General features: G+C 43.2%; 1 protein-coding gene across 3 annotated transcripts in view; it reads left to right on the top strand.

Annotated features, from left to right (window-relative positions):
• fbxw7 (F-box and WD repeat domain containing 7) overlaps positions 1-17899 on the top strand; it is a 111072-nt gene that overhangs the window by 67726 nt on the left and 25447 nt on the right. Inside the window, exon 1 of one of the 3 annotated variants that reach the window (XM_080463335.1) lies at positions 17334-17722. The exons of the other annotated variants lie outside the window; for them this stretch is intronic. Coding sequence (XP_080319461.1) covers positions 17684-17722 — 39 coding nt within the window. The 5' untranslated portion in view covers positions 17334-17683. Of the gene's footprint in view, positions 1-17333; positions 17723-17899 lie in introns of those variants that run through there. 3 annotated transcript variants of the gene reach the window in all.

Raw genomic sequence — 17899 nt, 5'->3', positions numbered from 1 at the left:
GGGTGATACAGATGCTGGTTTTTGATGCCGGGTACTGTTGTGTCAAGTTAAATCCAGTTTTTCAACTGTTCTGTGAGTCAGACCATGTTAACCAAAGGAGACGACTCGTCTGAAGGCGCCTGGAGACCCGGCAAACATTGTCTGCACTTCCTTCCTCATAAAATATTTGTCAAGGTGAATTACAGCAATGTTTATTGGAGGAGATCTAAAACCGAAAATAAACATAACTGCATTGTGATGGGAGTGGTTGAAGACTTTGCAGGCTCATCTCACACTGAACCACACATCGATTATAACCCTTATATTCCTTGTTGGTCTCGGTGGCTATTGACACGCAAACTTCTCATAACCACAGACAACCTTTAAGGTATTTTGAATATTCTATACCTACCTGCTGCCCTCCTTTATATCCTTTGTTATATATGTTCCTGTATAAATCTTTCCTAAATTATGCTTTTTATAAATCAAGCATTTTGCACATTGATGTCTTATGTAGTAATTATTCAACACTAATCTTGAAAATAACAAGTTTCTCTCCGGATTCACTGTTTCACTGCTGCTCTCTTCTAAATGTACTTCTTTATGTTCAATGTGTCAACTACTCATGCAGCGTGAGCCTCAAGCTTATGCATAACTTTAGCATAATTAAGTGTCTTTCCATTTTCCATGCATGGATATAGAGAACGACCGACGCTGAATCGTGGCCCCGAACGCCCCGAGTCGACACACGGAACACTCGCTGCTGCAAAAAGAAACCAAATCTCAGTGGAGACTATCTGACAATCCCAAGTGTTGTGAACATTACTTCTAATGGAACCAGATTTTATCCACACTTTAGTGAATTCTGTCTTTTACAGATAATTCCCCTGGTGTTATTTGTTTCGAGACTTTAAGAACAAAACAAGAATGCGTGTCCTCTGCGATGTCAGTAACCTGCTGTTAATGTCAGATTTCATTTGGTTTGAACTGCCTCTTGAGTAGCTATGTGGGGTTGTTATTTAAGCGACCCTTTCATGGAATCACTCTGACCTTACTGGATGAGGCCATGCACACAAATTTCCCTTGTTTTCATATTCTGAGAAAATTACTTCATGATGCTGTGTCGTAGGCAGGTTGCGGCACTTTTGCTGAACTTCAGAAGGGGAGTGAAATGTCAGCTTTAAGCTCTTCAACCACAGAAAAAACAAAATCGTGTGTTCTAAAATCCATGAAGTTCTCATGCATATGAAAGTTGGCTGTGATGAAGTTGGATGTTGTGCAGTTGCTCAAGGCTCGCAGCACCCACATGTGCTCTTCATGCTTCATCGCCCCTGATCTTCTCACTGCCTCTCTTACACCTCCTTACAACATCCGCATGCTACAGCGGAGAGGAGAAAGTGCTGATTTAGTCTGACTGGCCTCTTTAATTTGTGATGAGCGTGGGAGAGCGGGAGCCCATGGGGCCGCCCGAGAGCCTTGTGGCCAGGTTGTGCTGCTCCTGCTGCCCTACCGCCCCCAGCCAGCTGTAGATGCACCTGCCAAGTCAGCGCCAGCTACCAACTTAGTTTCCCTGTGCTCACCAATTCTAAGAGGGGCAGCATTTGCAAGCTAAGAATTGACCTCTTCCCCAAAGTCCATACAGAGGAATGTGAAAATATCACCAGTTTCAATAGAATTCCAGCGTTAAAGGGAAATGTGATGCACGTCCGTTGACTTTATCTTTGCTTTGTTTGGTAACAGTTCAGTCCCTTAATCTTTGCCGTGAAAGAGAGAGTCCACTATCAATATTGTGGAGCATCACTTCCTGTCATCTGATGGCCGCTTGACAAACCATGGAGACATAGTTACAGTGCAAAGAAGCTCCGACAGTCATAAATCTGTGTGCCGTCGCCCTGAACTGTGATTACAATGAGTTTGTGAGCATAGCAGAGAGGTCGGGGACATCTTGAGGAGTCAAGGGTACAAACCACAAAAACCTTGATCATTTCAGTCACGTTGAAGGAAGGAACACATGCATTTAAGTACTTGTGTTGAAGGTAGATGCTAATATTTGCTCATGAGCACTGCTGCCTTGTGGCAAATGTGTGTAGTTATAACGTGCCATCCAATATTGGCTCTCTTTATAGAAATGGTGAAACGCTGCCTGTGTTTGTTTGCCTGTAACTGTTTCTGAAACCCCAAAGGTAGTCATATTACCGTACAGTTCCCAATAGAAGAGCACCCCCTTTTCTAAAGATGTCGAGCACGCAAAAAAAACCAACCTCACTAATTGATAAAACATTGTAGAAAAATAGAATAGAACTTTATTTATATGGCAGCTTTCCCAGACATGAGTCACAAGGTGCATAACAGTAGTAAAGGCAGAAAAATCGAATAAAAATTAAATAAAACAGACTCCCAAGGCTTGCATTCGCGCACTGCGAATCTATTGGGATCCATCCGGTAAATTTAGGCAATATAAGAGTAAGCATCAAATCGATGAAATGATTTACTTTGACTTCATCTGGTACCTACGTGAACTGTGTTATTCTCTTATCTGACTGGTCCTCTTGTGCAAAGACACATTCCAAAGTTCGTCCAGAGCTAATGAGATCCCAGGAGAATTCCACAAATCAAATGGATATATTCTAAAGTTAGTCCTTTTGTCATAAATGTTCTACTTAGTGGCCAACTTTACAATGAATTTCACTGGATCATAAAGTGAATTCATTACACGTCTAAGTTCAAGCTGCTGATTGGCATCTTTTTTATACGTTTAAAAACTGGGTAAACTGTTTGACTTTCACCTTTCCTTTCACTGCAGTATAATTCATTGGCTGATAAAGTGCATTGACTAAGGAAAAGCCCCCAACAGTTAAACGTTTTGGTCTGCTGCCCTGGTCTTCCGGACCAGAACGTTTACTTCTAATCTTATTTGTACGGCAACGCAGGCAGAAATGGAAGATGAGGACTTTTTCTGAACCTATTTGGTAGCAATTCATTTGTTGTATGCACATTCCCTGTGCATAACAATTAAGCAGCATCGTCACTGAGTGCAGCAGAGACATATGGCGAGGCCAATAAAGAGAGAAAAAGGAAGGCACTGTGGACAGGCCGTTTCCTTTAAATATAATTGTTTCCAGCTTGTTGGGCCGGTGGCCTGATGTTCACTGCTTGTTATCTGTGCAAGGTTAGTAAAAAACATTATCGTCACACATACAGTGAAGAAATTCCTGGCATCTACTGGGCACCGTTTGATTTTGCATCACACTTCCAAGAAACCAAAGCTTTTTTGGACTCATTGATAAATAGCTAGTCGTGATTTCTGATGCCAGAGTTGGTCAGCTCTAATAACAAAATAGAGCGTTTTCCCTCGGCGAGGCCAGAGGCATCACGGTGCAGCCTGGAGGCCAGTGAGAGCGAATCCTGTTGCCAGGCAACGGTTTACAGATAGAGAGTGGGTGGGGGCGAGTAGTGGGTTCCTCCACGGCTGCCCACACCCCTGCCTGTCCTTCGTCATCTTCACGTCAGGATTAGGTCTGCACCTTGTCCGGCCTTGAATTATTGATTACATTTTCCTCAACCATCAACGTTTTACTGTGCAGCTCTTCCATTAAATGTCTGACAGCCGCTCTCACAGATCAGCAATCTCTGGCATCTCAAGATAAAAATGTTTGCAGTAGTACAGAAGAAATGACTTTCTCTTGATTTTAGCCCTAAAATTCTTCAAAGTTGCAATCCTTTCACTAAAAAATAAGAGCTCTTGAGTACAGACAAACTTGAACATTTCTGTTCTTGGTCTTGTCTTTCCTAATTACAGCATGAATTTAAATTTCCACAAGGCAACAGAGATTCTTCCTTTTCATTACTTACACTTTTGAAGTACCCTTTCCTTTTTTGTCTCCCCCCCCTTTATTTTCCTTCCCCAGGGAGCGTTTCTTCACTCTTGTGGGTTTGGTTGTTGTTGTTGATGTGGGGTGCCTGTCTGTGATGGAGCTTTATTTATTTCCTGAATGTCTAATCTGCCAAGTTCATGCCTTTGGCTACCCACTGAGAAGGGGTTCCTTGTTCTGCGTCTGCCTGGCAATCCCAGCGACTGCTGCCGTCCCCGGCCTCTTGTGCACATTAACATACAGCTGTCCCACAGGATGTAGTGAGACAGACACCCATGAGCTTCAGAGGGAAGCTGGGCACTCTCTCCACCCTCTCCTCTCCCAGATTCCGCTCACAGCCAGCAGCCGCAGCAGATGGGCTGTGGAGATTAAACCACGAGGCACATGGCGGCTATTGTGGGCTCCCCATTGTGAAATTTAAAGGTCATCTTTAGGGTCAAGGCTCAATTGCTGGGATGAGCTCCGCCTCCTATAAATGAACTGTGGTGGGGAAGTTTTTGCTAATGATGTCTTTTTGGCTTGTCAGGAATATTGATCCGTGGAGTGCATGCTAACGGGAGGCAGGACACCAGTCAGAAGCCAGAGCCTCGGGTTAAACGTGTGCACAAGTTGCATTATACACTTATTCTGTAACCCAGTCGCATTATCATGTGATGTTTCACTCGTACTTGACGATCTTTCAAAGTAATGTTTGTGTTTTTCCTCAGTACAGTAAACCCTGGAAATGACCTTTTCTGCATAATTTCTGAGACAAACATGACGTTTATTGCACAAGTTTTTTAGAACTAGAAAAATAACCGTGTATTTGAGTTGTCCTTAAAAAATGTCCATCTTTCAAAAGAATGTTAAGGGCCACAACAATTCAGAGTGACATTTTTGTAGTACAAAAAAAAATAAAAAATCTGTCTTTATAGTTGAAATGTCTTTCATATTTACCTTAAGGCCAAATCAAGTCGTACCCAGGCCAAATGAGGAGCGAAAGACAGGCACTCCTTAGGAGCTACTTTTAAGCAGATGGTTGACTTGGCTGACATTTGGAATCTTGAATTTGAGATTGAATTTGACTGAAAGGTCATGAAACATGGCAGCAAAAATAAGAAGTGACTGAAAGTGATGATGCCCGTTGACTTACGCATCCTCTGCAGAAGATGCTCAGTGCAGCTTGAAGGTTCCTGAACGATCAGCGGGAATTGAGAAATACCGTCTGAGTCTTTAGTTACATAAAGCATACATTTAAGTGACTCTAATCCGCTCGAGTTTAAGGACTGTGTACAGAAGCTTGTGGAGTCCCAGCTCTTTTCAGCCGAGTTCACATTACTTAAGTTTTCTCTGTGTTTACTGTGCGGTATTGACCCCCAAAGTTCTGCGCCGCTATTTTTAAAATACGGGCCAAGATCCCACGAAAAGGAGACGGTGTGGTTTCTTCCCTGAAAACACTGAAGCCACCCAAGCTATTTGCGCTGTGAGAGTATGACAGTTTGTGCGGACGGGAGTCTATTTTAGGGAAGTTGTTCCAGCCTCACTTCCACATTTTCACCCTTGTGCACATTTCATTGACTGGGCAGTTGGCTGAGTTGGCGCTTTGTTGGGGGGAGAAAGCAGGAAAAGAAAAGTGGCACCCTGACATGTCAAGTGGCTTCTAATGAAAAAAAATAATAAAAAGTGGCACAACCATCCTCCCAACATAAATAGTAGATGGCTTGATAGGAATGGCGGCGACAGCTCTTAAATTTGTGGAGTTTAATCCCTTCAAAGAGACAAAAGCCCTCAGATAGTGTCACTAAAACATATTTTATGTGATATTATTACGCTCAGCTGTTGGTAAGTCATCCGGATGATCGATTGGAGTCTTTTAACAATCCCTCTGTGATTTGCTAAATTGAAAGGCCATTATTTCAAACTTTAAAACTTTTGAGTGTTCCCGCTTACCAGCGAACCCCGGGAGTGCTCGAACCATTTTAAACAGGAAAGCACGTTTACTTTTCTCATGCCATCTGCTGCTTCGCTGCCTGCAGTAGCTCCACAGATGCCAGTTAGCTTGCCCTCGGGCTGCATGTCGTTTCAAGGTAGACAGCTCATCAAGATGAATGACACTTTTCTGAAGATGAAGTGGAACGATTGACAGCCCCAGCCAACAATGTGCGTTTCCCCAAAAGGTTAAAATTTGCATGTAAAATCGTATTACAATTTGACCTCTGTGATACAGGGACGGCTTAACGCAAACCTCTGCAATCTTTAAAGAATTTCCCTTTAGGATGAATAAAGCATTTCTATTCTAAAACTGAGAATATATATAGGATGTTTAGTTCAGGCAGTCATCATGTGAAATAGTAGCTATATTTTCTTAATACAGATGTTGTCATCAGGATTGGTAATTCAAATCTATATGTTGTGCCAGTATGAGAAAAATAATCGTGTCTGTCCTTCCTTACAAAATACAAAGCTGCGGAAGCCTTGAGAAAAGTTATGGTAGATGATCATCTCACATTTAGAATAAATTACATCTGAGTTGGACGCTCACTCTGCCTCTTTTCGGTGTATCAATAATAAACCCACGCCCAGAACTTGGACTCCGCTATCTGGTGCATAAGAGTATGACTGTGCATTATATCTTCCTATTGTAGGGCTCTTTGGGGGTTTGTCGAGTATTCATTATGCATTGGCATAAACGAGCACGCATGAGCAAATAAAGCAACAGATGTACACACACACACACACACATGCTCACACATACACAGGCTCACGATGCTCCTTTTCCAAATGTTATTATATACTGTACTTTCCCTGTGTCCTTTCTCTGCAAGATAGGAAATAAAACAGTTCTGTTGTTTGTGTAGTTTCAGTGTGTAGGAGGACTCTCGGAGTATGTGTCATAAGCTGTACAAGTCAGAGGCAGCAAGAGGAGGAAGAGACTGCAGCAAAGTCTGAGCTGAATCACTGAGACCTAAACACTGCTTCCAGTTTCTGCCCCTTTTTTTTTTTCCTCGGGGTTAAGCCAAAAGTAGAATCTTTGAGAGTCTGGCTGACACCTTGCTGAACTGTGGTCCTGAACCAGCCTGGGTCTTGTTGAAGGGATAATTAAAACATGAGGTTGTGGTTTAACTTTTTCTTGAGGCTTGTGCCACGCAGAAATTGCAAATAAATGACTTTATCCTTAACTTTTGTCCACAGTCGGGAGTCTTCTGTCACCATCTCGGTATTCAGTGGACATTTTGTAGCCATCAGTAACATCAACTGCAGGAGTTATTACGAGACCTAATTAGTATTTGTACAAAACTTTCTTCTTAAAGAGGGAATATGTTCCACCCCCCACCCCCCCAAAAAAATTCAAAATCCAACTTTATATACGTCATTAGATATGACATCAATCTTCTGTCGCACTATATCCAACTCGGTGTGGTGGAGCAGATCAAGCCGGTTGTGGGTGAAGGCAGGGTACCCCATAAACAAGTTGCTCGTTCATCAAAGGGAAACAGATAATCAATCTCATACAGGCAGTTTAGAGGAACCAATTCGCCTCAAATTGATGCCTTTGGACTGTGGGAGGAAACTACAGGAGCACAGGAAGAACTTAAGCCGCGGTTCCACTGCACTTTCTGTGCCGGAGCGTCGCGGGGCGGGACTGGTTTTCACGTTGTCCCACTGAAAAAGTTGTGGATGGTATGGAAAGAAACCGCGATCACCAGCTACGATTTTCCGCTACCCCTCCGTTGAGGTACTGGGCACCGAGGAACGGGTCTGTGAGGAAGAGCGACAATGCAGCCGTCTGCTGATTGGTAGTGATGATCGTCACTCTCGACTTGCCCGCAATATTTCAATATTTCATCGGCCGTAAACCCTCCCGTTGTTGTTTGCATACGGCGCTTTGCGCTCACTGGTTGTTTTGTTAACTGGGTTTATTGAAACGTCGGTGCGCGACACAGCACCGTGGTCTTTTAACGAGATACAGACGCTCCTCTCAGTAACAGGAGGAGGAAATTCAACTGGAGCTGGACGCTGCGGTTCATAATGAGAAAGTTTAACCTGAGTCACAGAGAACGACTTGGACGGCAGCCAGCCGCTTCCGTGTTCTTCACTGGACACATCTGAAGAGTCGTTCACAACCCCGCCTACGTTACTTTCTGTGGTAGGACCGCGCGACAGAGTTGGTCCTGGGCGCGCTTTGCCGTACCGTAACCTCCTGCTCTGCCCCGCTCCGGCACGTACTACGCGGTGGAACAGCGGCTATAGAGACTCCAGAAAGGCAGCAAAGCCCCACCTGGGCTTGAACATGGGGCATTCTTGCTATGGGGCATAATCAGTGCTAATCAGTAGACCACCATGACCACCTCCATTACACCATTACCTCTAAATGATGGCCACCGACATCGTTCTCATTTATATTCTGGATTTTGTCAAGTCATTATTTTCTGTGGTTGATTTTAGTTTTGTGTCTCATTTGAGAATTTTTGCCTCATCAAGTAAAATTACTGCCTAAGAGAAATGGTCTGTGTGTGTGTGTGTGTGTGTGTGTGTGTGTGTGTGTGTGTGTGTGTGTGTGTGTGTGTGTGTGTGTGTGTGTGTGTGTGTGTGTGTGTGTGTGTGTGTGTGTGTGTGTGTGTGTGTGTGTGTGTGTGTGTGTGTGTGTGTGTGTGTGTGTGTGTGTGTGTGTGTGTGTGTGTGTGTGTGTGTGTGTGTGTGTGTGTGTGTGTGTGTGTGTGTGTGTGTGTGTGTGTGTGTGTGTGCGTGCGTGCGTGCGTGCGTGCGTGCGTGCGTGCGTGCGTGCGTGCGTGTGTGTGTCAGTCAAACAAGCTTGCAGGCCACCCAGGGTTCACTGCTCTTTTGCCCTTTCTGAAATGAAACATTTATGACCCTTGACCTTTACCATCCCGTGTAGCATTTTAAATCACGGGAGACACATTTCTCTCAGAAACACTGACTCTTCCATCGAGCCTCACTTTCCATGAGTACAAATCACCTCCCTCTATACAGCATGTTTACTCTGTTGTATTTTCTTCAGGTTGTGTACAAAGCAGAAAGGTTGCTTGCATTGCCTCGGCCCAAGTGCTTGATCATCAGTTCTCGTAGTACAGCAAATGAAACATGGCAATCATGGCTTATATTTCATCACATTATAACTCCTTTTTAAACGTTTTATTAAAAGATTGACCCATTAGTTGTATTTAATGCACTACAGTTGCACAGGTATTTGTTAATATAATAAATAATCATCCCATAAATGAACCTTAACATCTATTTTGATTTTAGGTAGACTAAACCATCTATTTATCAATTTTTATTTAACCTTTATTTTTAGTAATGATTTGGGACAATTAGGTTAATTTAAATGGTTTGAGACCTTGTATTAAAGTTGTAGATAAATGGAGTATGGTTTTGGTAAAATGTTAAACCACTTACAGAATTGCAACACATGTCCTTTAATTTTTATTTTCTGCATATACCCATGTGTAAAATCGTAGCTATGTCCACTCCAGAGCCTGCAAGCAAGTTGCATTGCTGTTACGTTGCATCATTCATCATTATCAGCAAGTGTTCGAATCTGAACATGTCTAAACTTTCATGTGCTGCCTTTTTGATCTCTCTTTGAAAACACAGCCATTATTTGAATCTTACTTTGTGCCATCAGACGTAACAGTTTGATGGCAGTCAAGTCGGGCTCTAAAGAGGTTGCTATCACCCACTCTGCCGCTGGGCAATTTGAGATGGCAATAATCCCAAACGGACAATTTAGACAAGAGCCCGCGCCTTCACAGCATGGGTAGTGGACACATCTAAGCAAGATCAAATGTGTCCTTCACTTTGTGAAAATGTTATTGTGCATCAACATGGGAGCCGCGTACTTTCGCTCCCATTAAATGTTTTTCCCTTCCTGGTTTTTTTTTGGGGGGGGGGGGGGACACCTTTCTGCTTAACTTGACTGTCTCAACTAAGACTGACGGAGTAAGAGAGTAAGTGGTGTGTCCTCTGGTTTTGCTTGGAAGGTGTTCCACCTGCATGCCTTCCAGATTAACTCATCAGTCAGACTCACCTGCCAGAAGGATTCACCTGAGCTTGGATCCTCAGAAACGGATGAGGCAACAGCTACAGTATCTCATCCGCAGGACAAAATTGCTTTCCAAGCTTTGTCTGATAATCTTCATCCTGTCTTCCTCTTTCTTGAACGCCATCCGTCTACAGGTTGTTAAACTTCCACACCATTTATCTTGCCAGAGCAGGAGGACTGCTCTGTTCTTTCTGCTCTTTGGTCGTATACTGAAAGAGAAAAAAAACAAAAACCAAGGTAGGTTTTGCTCTGTTATGATCTTTGCGGGTCATCCAATCACAGCAGCACTCATTGACTTTTCAAGGAAACTTATTCAGCTACATCACTGAAGCGATGACACCCTCCCCCAGAAGCTCTTTTGCTTCTCTGCTTCCACTGTGTCTTCCAGGGGAGGTTCAAGTATTATTAGTAGTGCCACTGGCATATAACTTTGAACTATTTTTGAATGCAGAGCTCCTCTCCCACCGTAACACAGTGTAAATGCTGCGTTTTTGACGGTGTACGGTTGTATCATTTCAAATGCATGGATTTCATGACCTGGTGGGGGGAAAAAGTGCCTGACCAAGCACTTTATATAGTCAATGACATTAATTTACTTGTTGGAACTTGACAATAAGTATTAAAATGCACAGTCTATAGCACAGCGTGGGATTTTTAGGACTACAAATGAGAAATTGTCAAGTGGAAAGCAGCGTGGGGATCCCAGGCTGTATAAAATTTGGCCCATATGGTTGCTCCCATGTTGTAGCTCATGTTGAACTACTTTATGGCAGGTGTGTGGCAAATGATGGAGAAACATTGGCATGGGGAGGACACTAAATGCAAAACTAGGGGAATGGCCAGAGTGAATATTGTTTGCCCTGGGTGGGACATAAATGTTTGCGCAAAATTCCACACCGATCACCCCTCTGGATATTTTTCCTCAAAACTAACAATACGATACTCATTGCTTTGTGAAATTGACTTTATTGCCCTCTGATTTCTTTTACATCATTGCACCAGCAACAGCTGCGGGCCAGCAGTTATTATCTTTCCCTGTCCATCCGTTTCATGCTTGTTTAAGCCAATTTCTCCAGAATGCCCTCATGGATTTGGCACACACTCATCCCAACGAAAGCTTCAAAGGTTGTGGTGGTCAAAGGTTGCTTTTTTTCGATGCAGTATCTCAAAGATTTACATGCAATACAAGTTTTGACCATTCGTATCAGTTTTTATCACTGACCTCGCGGTCAGCTGAATTCTTATTTCTAGCATTTTATGAGTCGGGTTTCTTTATCTGACAGTTTTGAAAGGTTTTTCCCTTTTATTTATTTATTTTTCAGCGTAAAAACTTTTACATTTATTTGTGGTTAAAGTGTGGGTGGCAGGCGCCTTTTCTCTGCCATCCATATTATTACCACGACCCCATAAGCCGGAAGGAACATGAAAGGAAGATGTCTTTACAATCTATACACACAAGGATTAAATTAATTTGGAAATGGCAAAAAGGTGAAAGATCAACACAATTGCTTTCATTGACTAGGCAACATTATGTTAAATGTCATCCTGTGATTTTTTTGAATTAGAAAAAGATCAAATCTCACTTGAGAGGATTTTTCTTTTTTGCAACAAGTGGGGCAGCCAATGGATGGTACAGTTAGGTGGTGTTGAAGATGAGATCGATATGAGGGAATGAAAATACCCAAGGAAGCATGATTCTGTCATGAGTTCAGGTCAAAGCCGGTGTAGTGTTTCTCAGCAAGCAGTTTTAGGGATGTACAGATGACAGACACCACCTGGCAGCAACAAATTGGCACACTCTGCATAATCTGGGAAGTAGAATGGTAATTCTGGATGATTAAAGAGGTTTATTCATTTCTGTGTAAATGTTGATGCCGGCCCCAGCCAAGTTTCACCTGGCTCATCATGCACATTTTCATAACCCTCTTTCATTTCTGAATGAGATATGACGGCTCAGGCCGCATCCAAATGCAAAACCAGATAGTCCTCTCATTGAAATGAGATTAGAAACAGAAGAAAAGCTCTTTACCCGTTTTATTGTACACCGTGCTATTCCATGGTGTATGGACGTGTCCTCTTCTTGGGGTACTTATGGTATACTGTGCTAGAAAGTTACTTAACAGAAAAGTTTTTTTACTCTCCCTCTGCATGGCCTAAAGGCTGCTTCTAAAGTTTTCGACTAAATGTTCAGAAAGTTCAAAGCTTTGTCTTATGTCTTCCGCCATTGTATATACAGTGCAAATATAGTGTAATATACGCTTGTACATTGTCAGAGATGTTTCTGCTGATCTGAGGCCGTCCCCCCCTCACGTATGTTTCTGGCACATTGATGATGGCCTCAAGCTTTGGGCAGGATGCTCAGGAATGGACAGCATAGTCATTTAACCGTAAAGCGAAACTAATTCAGTCATTGATTACTTGGACTTCATTACCTCTATCACTACAAAATCAACACTTGGAGAAAGCCAATGTAGTGGTGTCCATCCTTTACCTATATAGTTTTTTTAATTAATTTATTCTAAATACCCTCAGCAGGACTATGAGAACACTGAGAACCAAGATAACATCAACGTGTCCTTGCGTTCTCTACTGGGAACAGCTGCAGTTTTCCAGGATATGCACATTGTGGTCCTCTCCTGAGATTGTGTGGATAATTGCTAAAGAAGTAAGCGAGCATATTCCATCTCAGCCTGAAGCCATAGCTTCGTTCGAACATCAGTAGGACAGTCACAACTCTTCTTTTGATAGGAAAGTCTATGCTTTTCTGTGCGTATTGTTTTTCAATACACACGCTGATAGATTTTTCCATTTGAGGAGTAAAACTGTGAATTTGGATGGTAACTACAGGGCAACTTGAATGTCTTGTATTGACGCTCATCGGAAATTATGTTTCCGATTTCCAGAGCACCGTTGAAGTAGAATCAAGCGGCATTGGACCACAACCTTTTCTTGTGATCCAATGTGAACTTTACCACCATTGAGGGAAAACTTCCCATTTGGATTTTGTATCTGTATTTTATTTCGTGCTACCACTTGCTCTTGTTGTTTTTAAAAATTAAGTAGGTGAACGTTCGCCTGTGTGGGGTAACGACGCAAGACACTGGCTCTTTCTCTCTTTTGTGTCAACAATGCCATACATTTCCCTCCTTCCCATTGTGAAAGCCACTGCCTATCATTCTCCTAAAGCCTCTCCACTTGTATACACTCTTAAAATGCTGCATCTGCTTGTGACTCCGGTTTCTAAATAATTGCCAATAATTGCAAATACTGACCTCTGTCCTCCATTTATTCTCAATGAACCCCATTGATGTCACAATGGAGATACCTCTGCCTCTTCCGTTAATTTCTTTTTTTTGACCTGACCCTTTCAAAGCTGAACGTTTCGGTCGCGTGGGTGGCTGTCGGATATGTTAATTCAACACCATGCAGATGATGCTATTATTGTCTATTGTAGAATGCCATGATCCATGGTTTCCTTATTCATCAAACCTCCCCCCCACATGCATCGCATCTGTCCACCCCAGGAGTGGGATCTCACTTCACCAAGAAAATCTATTGAATGCAGACCCCCTCTATCAATTTTTTTTCTTTTTCTTTTTTTTTTTCTACTTCAGAGAGGACAATCACACAATGACAAGGCCCCGTTTAGTGATGCATCGCTGCCCAAGAAGTATTTTTCCTCCTCCCAAGTTCGCCACCTCATATTATACATTTCCTCAAGAATGCTCCCTTTCCTCTTGTAAAGCAGCTTTTTTCCCCCCATGAGCATCTGTTGATTGAAAATGGTTACGGTGGCATCCCTCCAATCCCGCTTAACAGCTGTTAAACCTATAATTCTCTCATTACTTCTCTTATTAATTAATGTTGAAAGGATTACAGTTAGTCACGCGGAAGACACGATTGTGGCAAAATTTAATCTCAGTTAAGAATAAAATTTATCTGTTCATCTGCAGATTATTGTCTGGTTTAGTTTTTGGGTCTCAAGTGTAATTTTTGGTTCCTCAAAGCCACAATTGCCATTTTTAAATGTCTTTTTTGGTGCTACCAACACTTTTAAATGGTTCCAATTATTTTCAAATGGAAACAAAAATGTTTTTAGAAGCTGTAAGAGGTTTTTTTTTTTTTAAATAACCATATAATTTATCCATGTTTGGCTTTTAATAATGTTCTTTACAGAAGGTTATAGATGAAGGTAAGCATAGTGGCAAAAGTTTGTTTGTTGTTGTTGAGTTGATAAAAAAAAAAAAAAAGCATTGCTTCTGCCCAAACCATCTTTTGGTTGTGTTCTTTAAGGGAATATACAATTGTTAAATGTAAACAACCAAAATGAAACTTCATTTCATTATTAACTGAATGCTAATGTTTGCTAAGTCAATCTGAGTGTTCTGCTTCCAAATGGTGACTTTGTACTTTGTTCCTCCTTTTAAAAAATATTGTTGCGTGTTAATGGTATTAGGTGTTTTGCTTGTTGATGCTGTCAGTTTTCTGTGTTTTACGGAGTCGGGTTTAATAATCCAAAAATTGTTTGCCGCTAAAAGTGAGGATTATCTGGATTTGTAGCCAAAATGTCCTCATGCGTCAAACCTTCACGAATGCTCATCTTATCTGCAGGCTTGTTCGGTATCTGTTGAGTCAGGATGCAGAAACCTTGGCGTTGATGTTGTCCATTATTTGTGCACAGTCAAATGAGACTGCATTTGCATTTCCCCACAAGCTGTCTCCTGCACCGTGTTATAATGAGCGTATTTTTCCTGCATTCTGCTCTGTTGAAATACTGCAGCAAAAGGGAACCCAGCGTCTGACAGAGGAGTCATTACGTGAAAGTTTGTTGATTACGATGAACAAGATGTTTAAAAATTAATTGGCTTTGAAAGGAAGACACCCACCGCTCGCAGCATTGCAGCCCACCGCAGTGGGATTCACATGCGTTGTATGTGGCTTTGATGGGGGGGGGTCGTCGTCAGTATTTTGGAGAAGGGGGGGGCTGTTAATGCTTTACCAACTGGCAGAAGGAGAGCGACAAAGGAGGCCACGGCCCATTCAAAGGCCACAGTGCAACTCCTCTCGCATGCCAAGCATTCCAATGTGCTGTGTAAAGGTTGGGCCGGCAGAGAGCATCAAGAGGGCCTTTCTCATGAGAGCCACCTTAAACACACAAAGCTCAAAATGGTCTGTCCCCCAGCATCCCACCATCCACTGATTTGTGGTCTTTTGTCTGCGCAGAGAAAGTGTGGACACATTGCTGAGATCAAGTCAAATCCCACTACACCTGCCTCACCCTCTCAGATTGTACCTTTCAACACAAACGACATGTCTCACGGTCGATAATTGGCTTTAATCTACAAACTTATAGGTAAATGAGCACCCTTAAAGCCTGTTGGAGTCATTTCTTGTATTGATTTCTTCGATGACTTGTTTAAAAACTGAACAATACTCCCTCCCAATTTTAGCGGACCTCTTTTGTCTGCCGGCTCTGGAACACCCCCCCACCCCCCACCCCTCGGTAATTACAGGTGTGAGCCAGGAGTATCTGAAAGGCTGCCAGATCTCAGTGCTCCATCTCCTGTGAACACAGCCCTTCCCATGACCCTTTATTGTGTCCCCCGTTTCCATGGCCTAATGACGATGTCTTGTGAGGTCAAGAGTGACAAATGCCAAATATCCTTTGAAGGTAATGGTGTGCTCTGGATCTTTGAGCATTTTTGCTGAGGGAAACAGGATTGTTGAGATGGTAAATGGACTTCACTTATACACCACCTTTCAACTGTGTGAGCAGTCCCAAAGCATTTTACATCGTTAATCACATTCACGCATGGAGTGGACTCTTCTGAAATGTCACTTTTTATCAATGATAACCAGTTGGTTTATGGCTTTCAGTTGTCAATTTGTCCAAATTATCAAACTTCAAAACAAAAGAAAAAAAGAGGGTATAGCTCCTCGCTATAGCTTGTAGTTGTGAAGCTGTCAGTGCTCCTTTAGTCTGGTCAACTGCGCGGTCATCCATGGCCTCCCATACTAAAATGTAAACAATACGGGTCTGAAAATAAACAGTTATGGTGCTGTTATACTGAGATGGCCGTAACGTAAGAAATGCATCAATATAGTGCAGCCCAGCTCAACATTAGTGCTTAACTACAACCTCAGTCATGAACTTTATTTAAGTTCAACTGCAACCTCTCTTTCCATCTCAAGCAAAACTGAACATTATGACCTCTGTGAAGGCAGACCTAATGGCAAAGCTGTTGTACTGGATCCCATTAGATTCTAAAAGTGTACTCAATTAAGTGGCCACTTAAGTGCAGAGGTGTCAAACATATAACCCCGGGACCAAATCCGGCTTCCCAGAGGATTCATTCGGGTCCACGGGTTGACCTTGCAAAGTGTAAGAAATTATCCCAAGAAAGGAATTTACGTTTGAATAACATTGAAGTCTGTGAAAACCCAGTGCCCTGAGAAGGAGCCGGCTTTTGCCAATGCTAATTTGAAAGGAAACACTCTAGCAGGAAGGATTTCAGATATATTTCGTCAGATTTAGATAGCCAATTTTAATCTGGGAACATTTGACTGTACATTGGCTCCAAGAAGCATCTGTTAAAATTGCATAATATAGAAATTGCACTTATTTTCTTTAAAATCCTCATTTCAGATTTTGCCAAAGAGATGTATTAATAAGATGTTTTCATAATATACTCTTAGTACTCTTAAAAAAAAAAAAATTGTGATACTGTTGAGTTGTCTTTGGTTTGTCAAGTTGAGATGAAATTGCCCTGTATGCCGCCCCAAACCTGAAACAACCCCAATATTCTTGACTAATTAAAAAAATCTACTTCTTGTGACTAGGGGAGTGTGAGAGAAACCTTTGAGGTATTTAGGAGAATTTATAATCTATGATCAAACCACAAAGAGGGGGAAAAGGATGTTTAGAAGGATTTTCTGTTTGTGAAAAAGTACAATGCAGTGAAATTCAGAATACAGCAATACTTTGCACCACTGCAAACTCGTGCAGTCAGTCTCCATTTAAATATATTTCACATGGAGTGATTGAGAAGCAATGATGGCTCGGATGGGGGGGGGGGGGGGTACTGGTGTGGTTTTGGGATGGTGTGCTCTGGTTGCAACAAGTGGGACTCCACCTTTGATGGGAAATACGTGACAAGTGCGCACCCCGCCCGGTCTCCCCTACGCAGATGCGACCACCCCCACCCACCCGGTACGCAGCGCGCGCGGAGGATGCGCTGCGCACAGTGTTGAATGTTGGACTGCACCATTCCCGTCGTCTCCACCGGGGAGGCTGTAATCCGATCCCGTTCGGAGGGAGCCGTCGTGCAGCCTGTGAAGAGGAAGAGGGCAGGCTCTGCTCTGCGCTCTGACGCGCTCTCCCTCCTCTCCACTCCTCCCCCTTCCGACCGAGAGTCATCCTTCCTTCTCCCCCTTCATATCTGCTCGCTGAGGTTGCTCGCAGGCGCACGAACCTCCGGGATCGTCGCATCGCATTGTTCGCCCCGCCGACCTAAGCCCCCTGTTCGAGTCGACGTGATCCGGTCGGAGCTTCTCTCTCTCTTTTTCTCTCCCTCCCTCCCTCCTCATGCCTTCACCGGGGGGATCTACTCAATACACGCCAGTCCGGTGACGTGCCCGAGCATGTTCACACCAGAGACGGTGTCGGATTTACCTGAGAGTCCGCTGCCCTCACGCTGTCCCTGCGATCCCCGCACCGCGCGCGCCCATCCGGACTTTACCGATCACTGCCACTGAAGAGGAAGGAAGGAAAACACACCGGATTACAACGATGGGGTTCTACGGCACTTTAAAGATGATTTTCTACAAAGTGAGTAAAGGATTTCCGCTCGTCTCGAGCGCCGTGTCACCTCCGGCACATCCCCACCTCCTGTTATTATTTAATGCTCGGCTCGCGCTGTCGCCCACATTCCGTTTGACGCGCTTCTCGCGGGCACGTTGTGCGGCCACACTGCGGAGGACGATCAGCAGAGGAGCGGACCCCCGG

Source organism: Lipophrys pholis (genome assembly GCF_963383615.2).
Source record: "Lipophrys pholis genome assembly, chromosome: 5".
In the NCBI taxonomy this organism is placed as follows: Eukaryota; Metazoa; Chordata; class Actinopteri; order Blenniiformes; family Blenniidae; genus Lipophrys; species Lipophrys pholis.
Note: the sequence above shows the minus strand (reverse complement) of the source record. Positions and strands in the feature narration are given on the sequence as shown.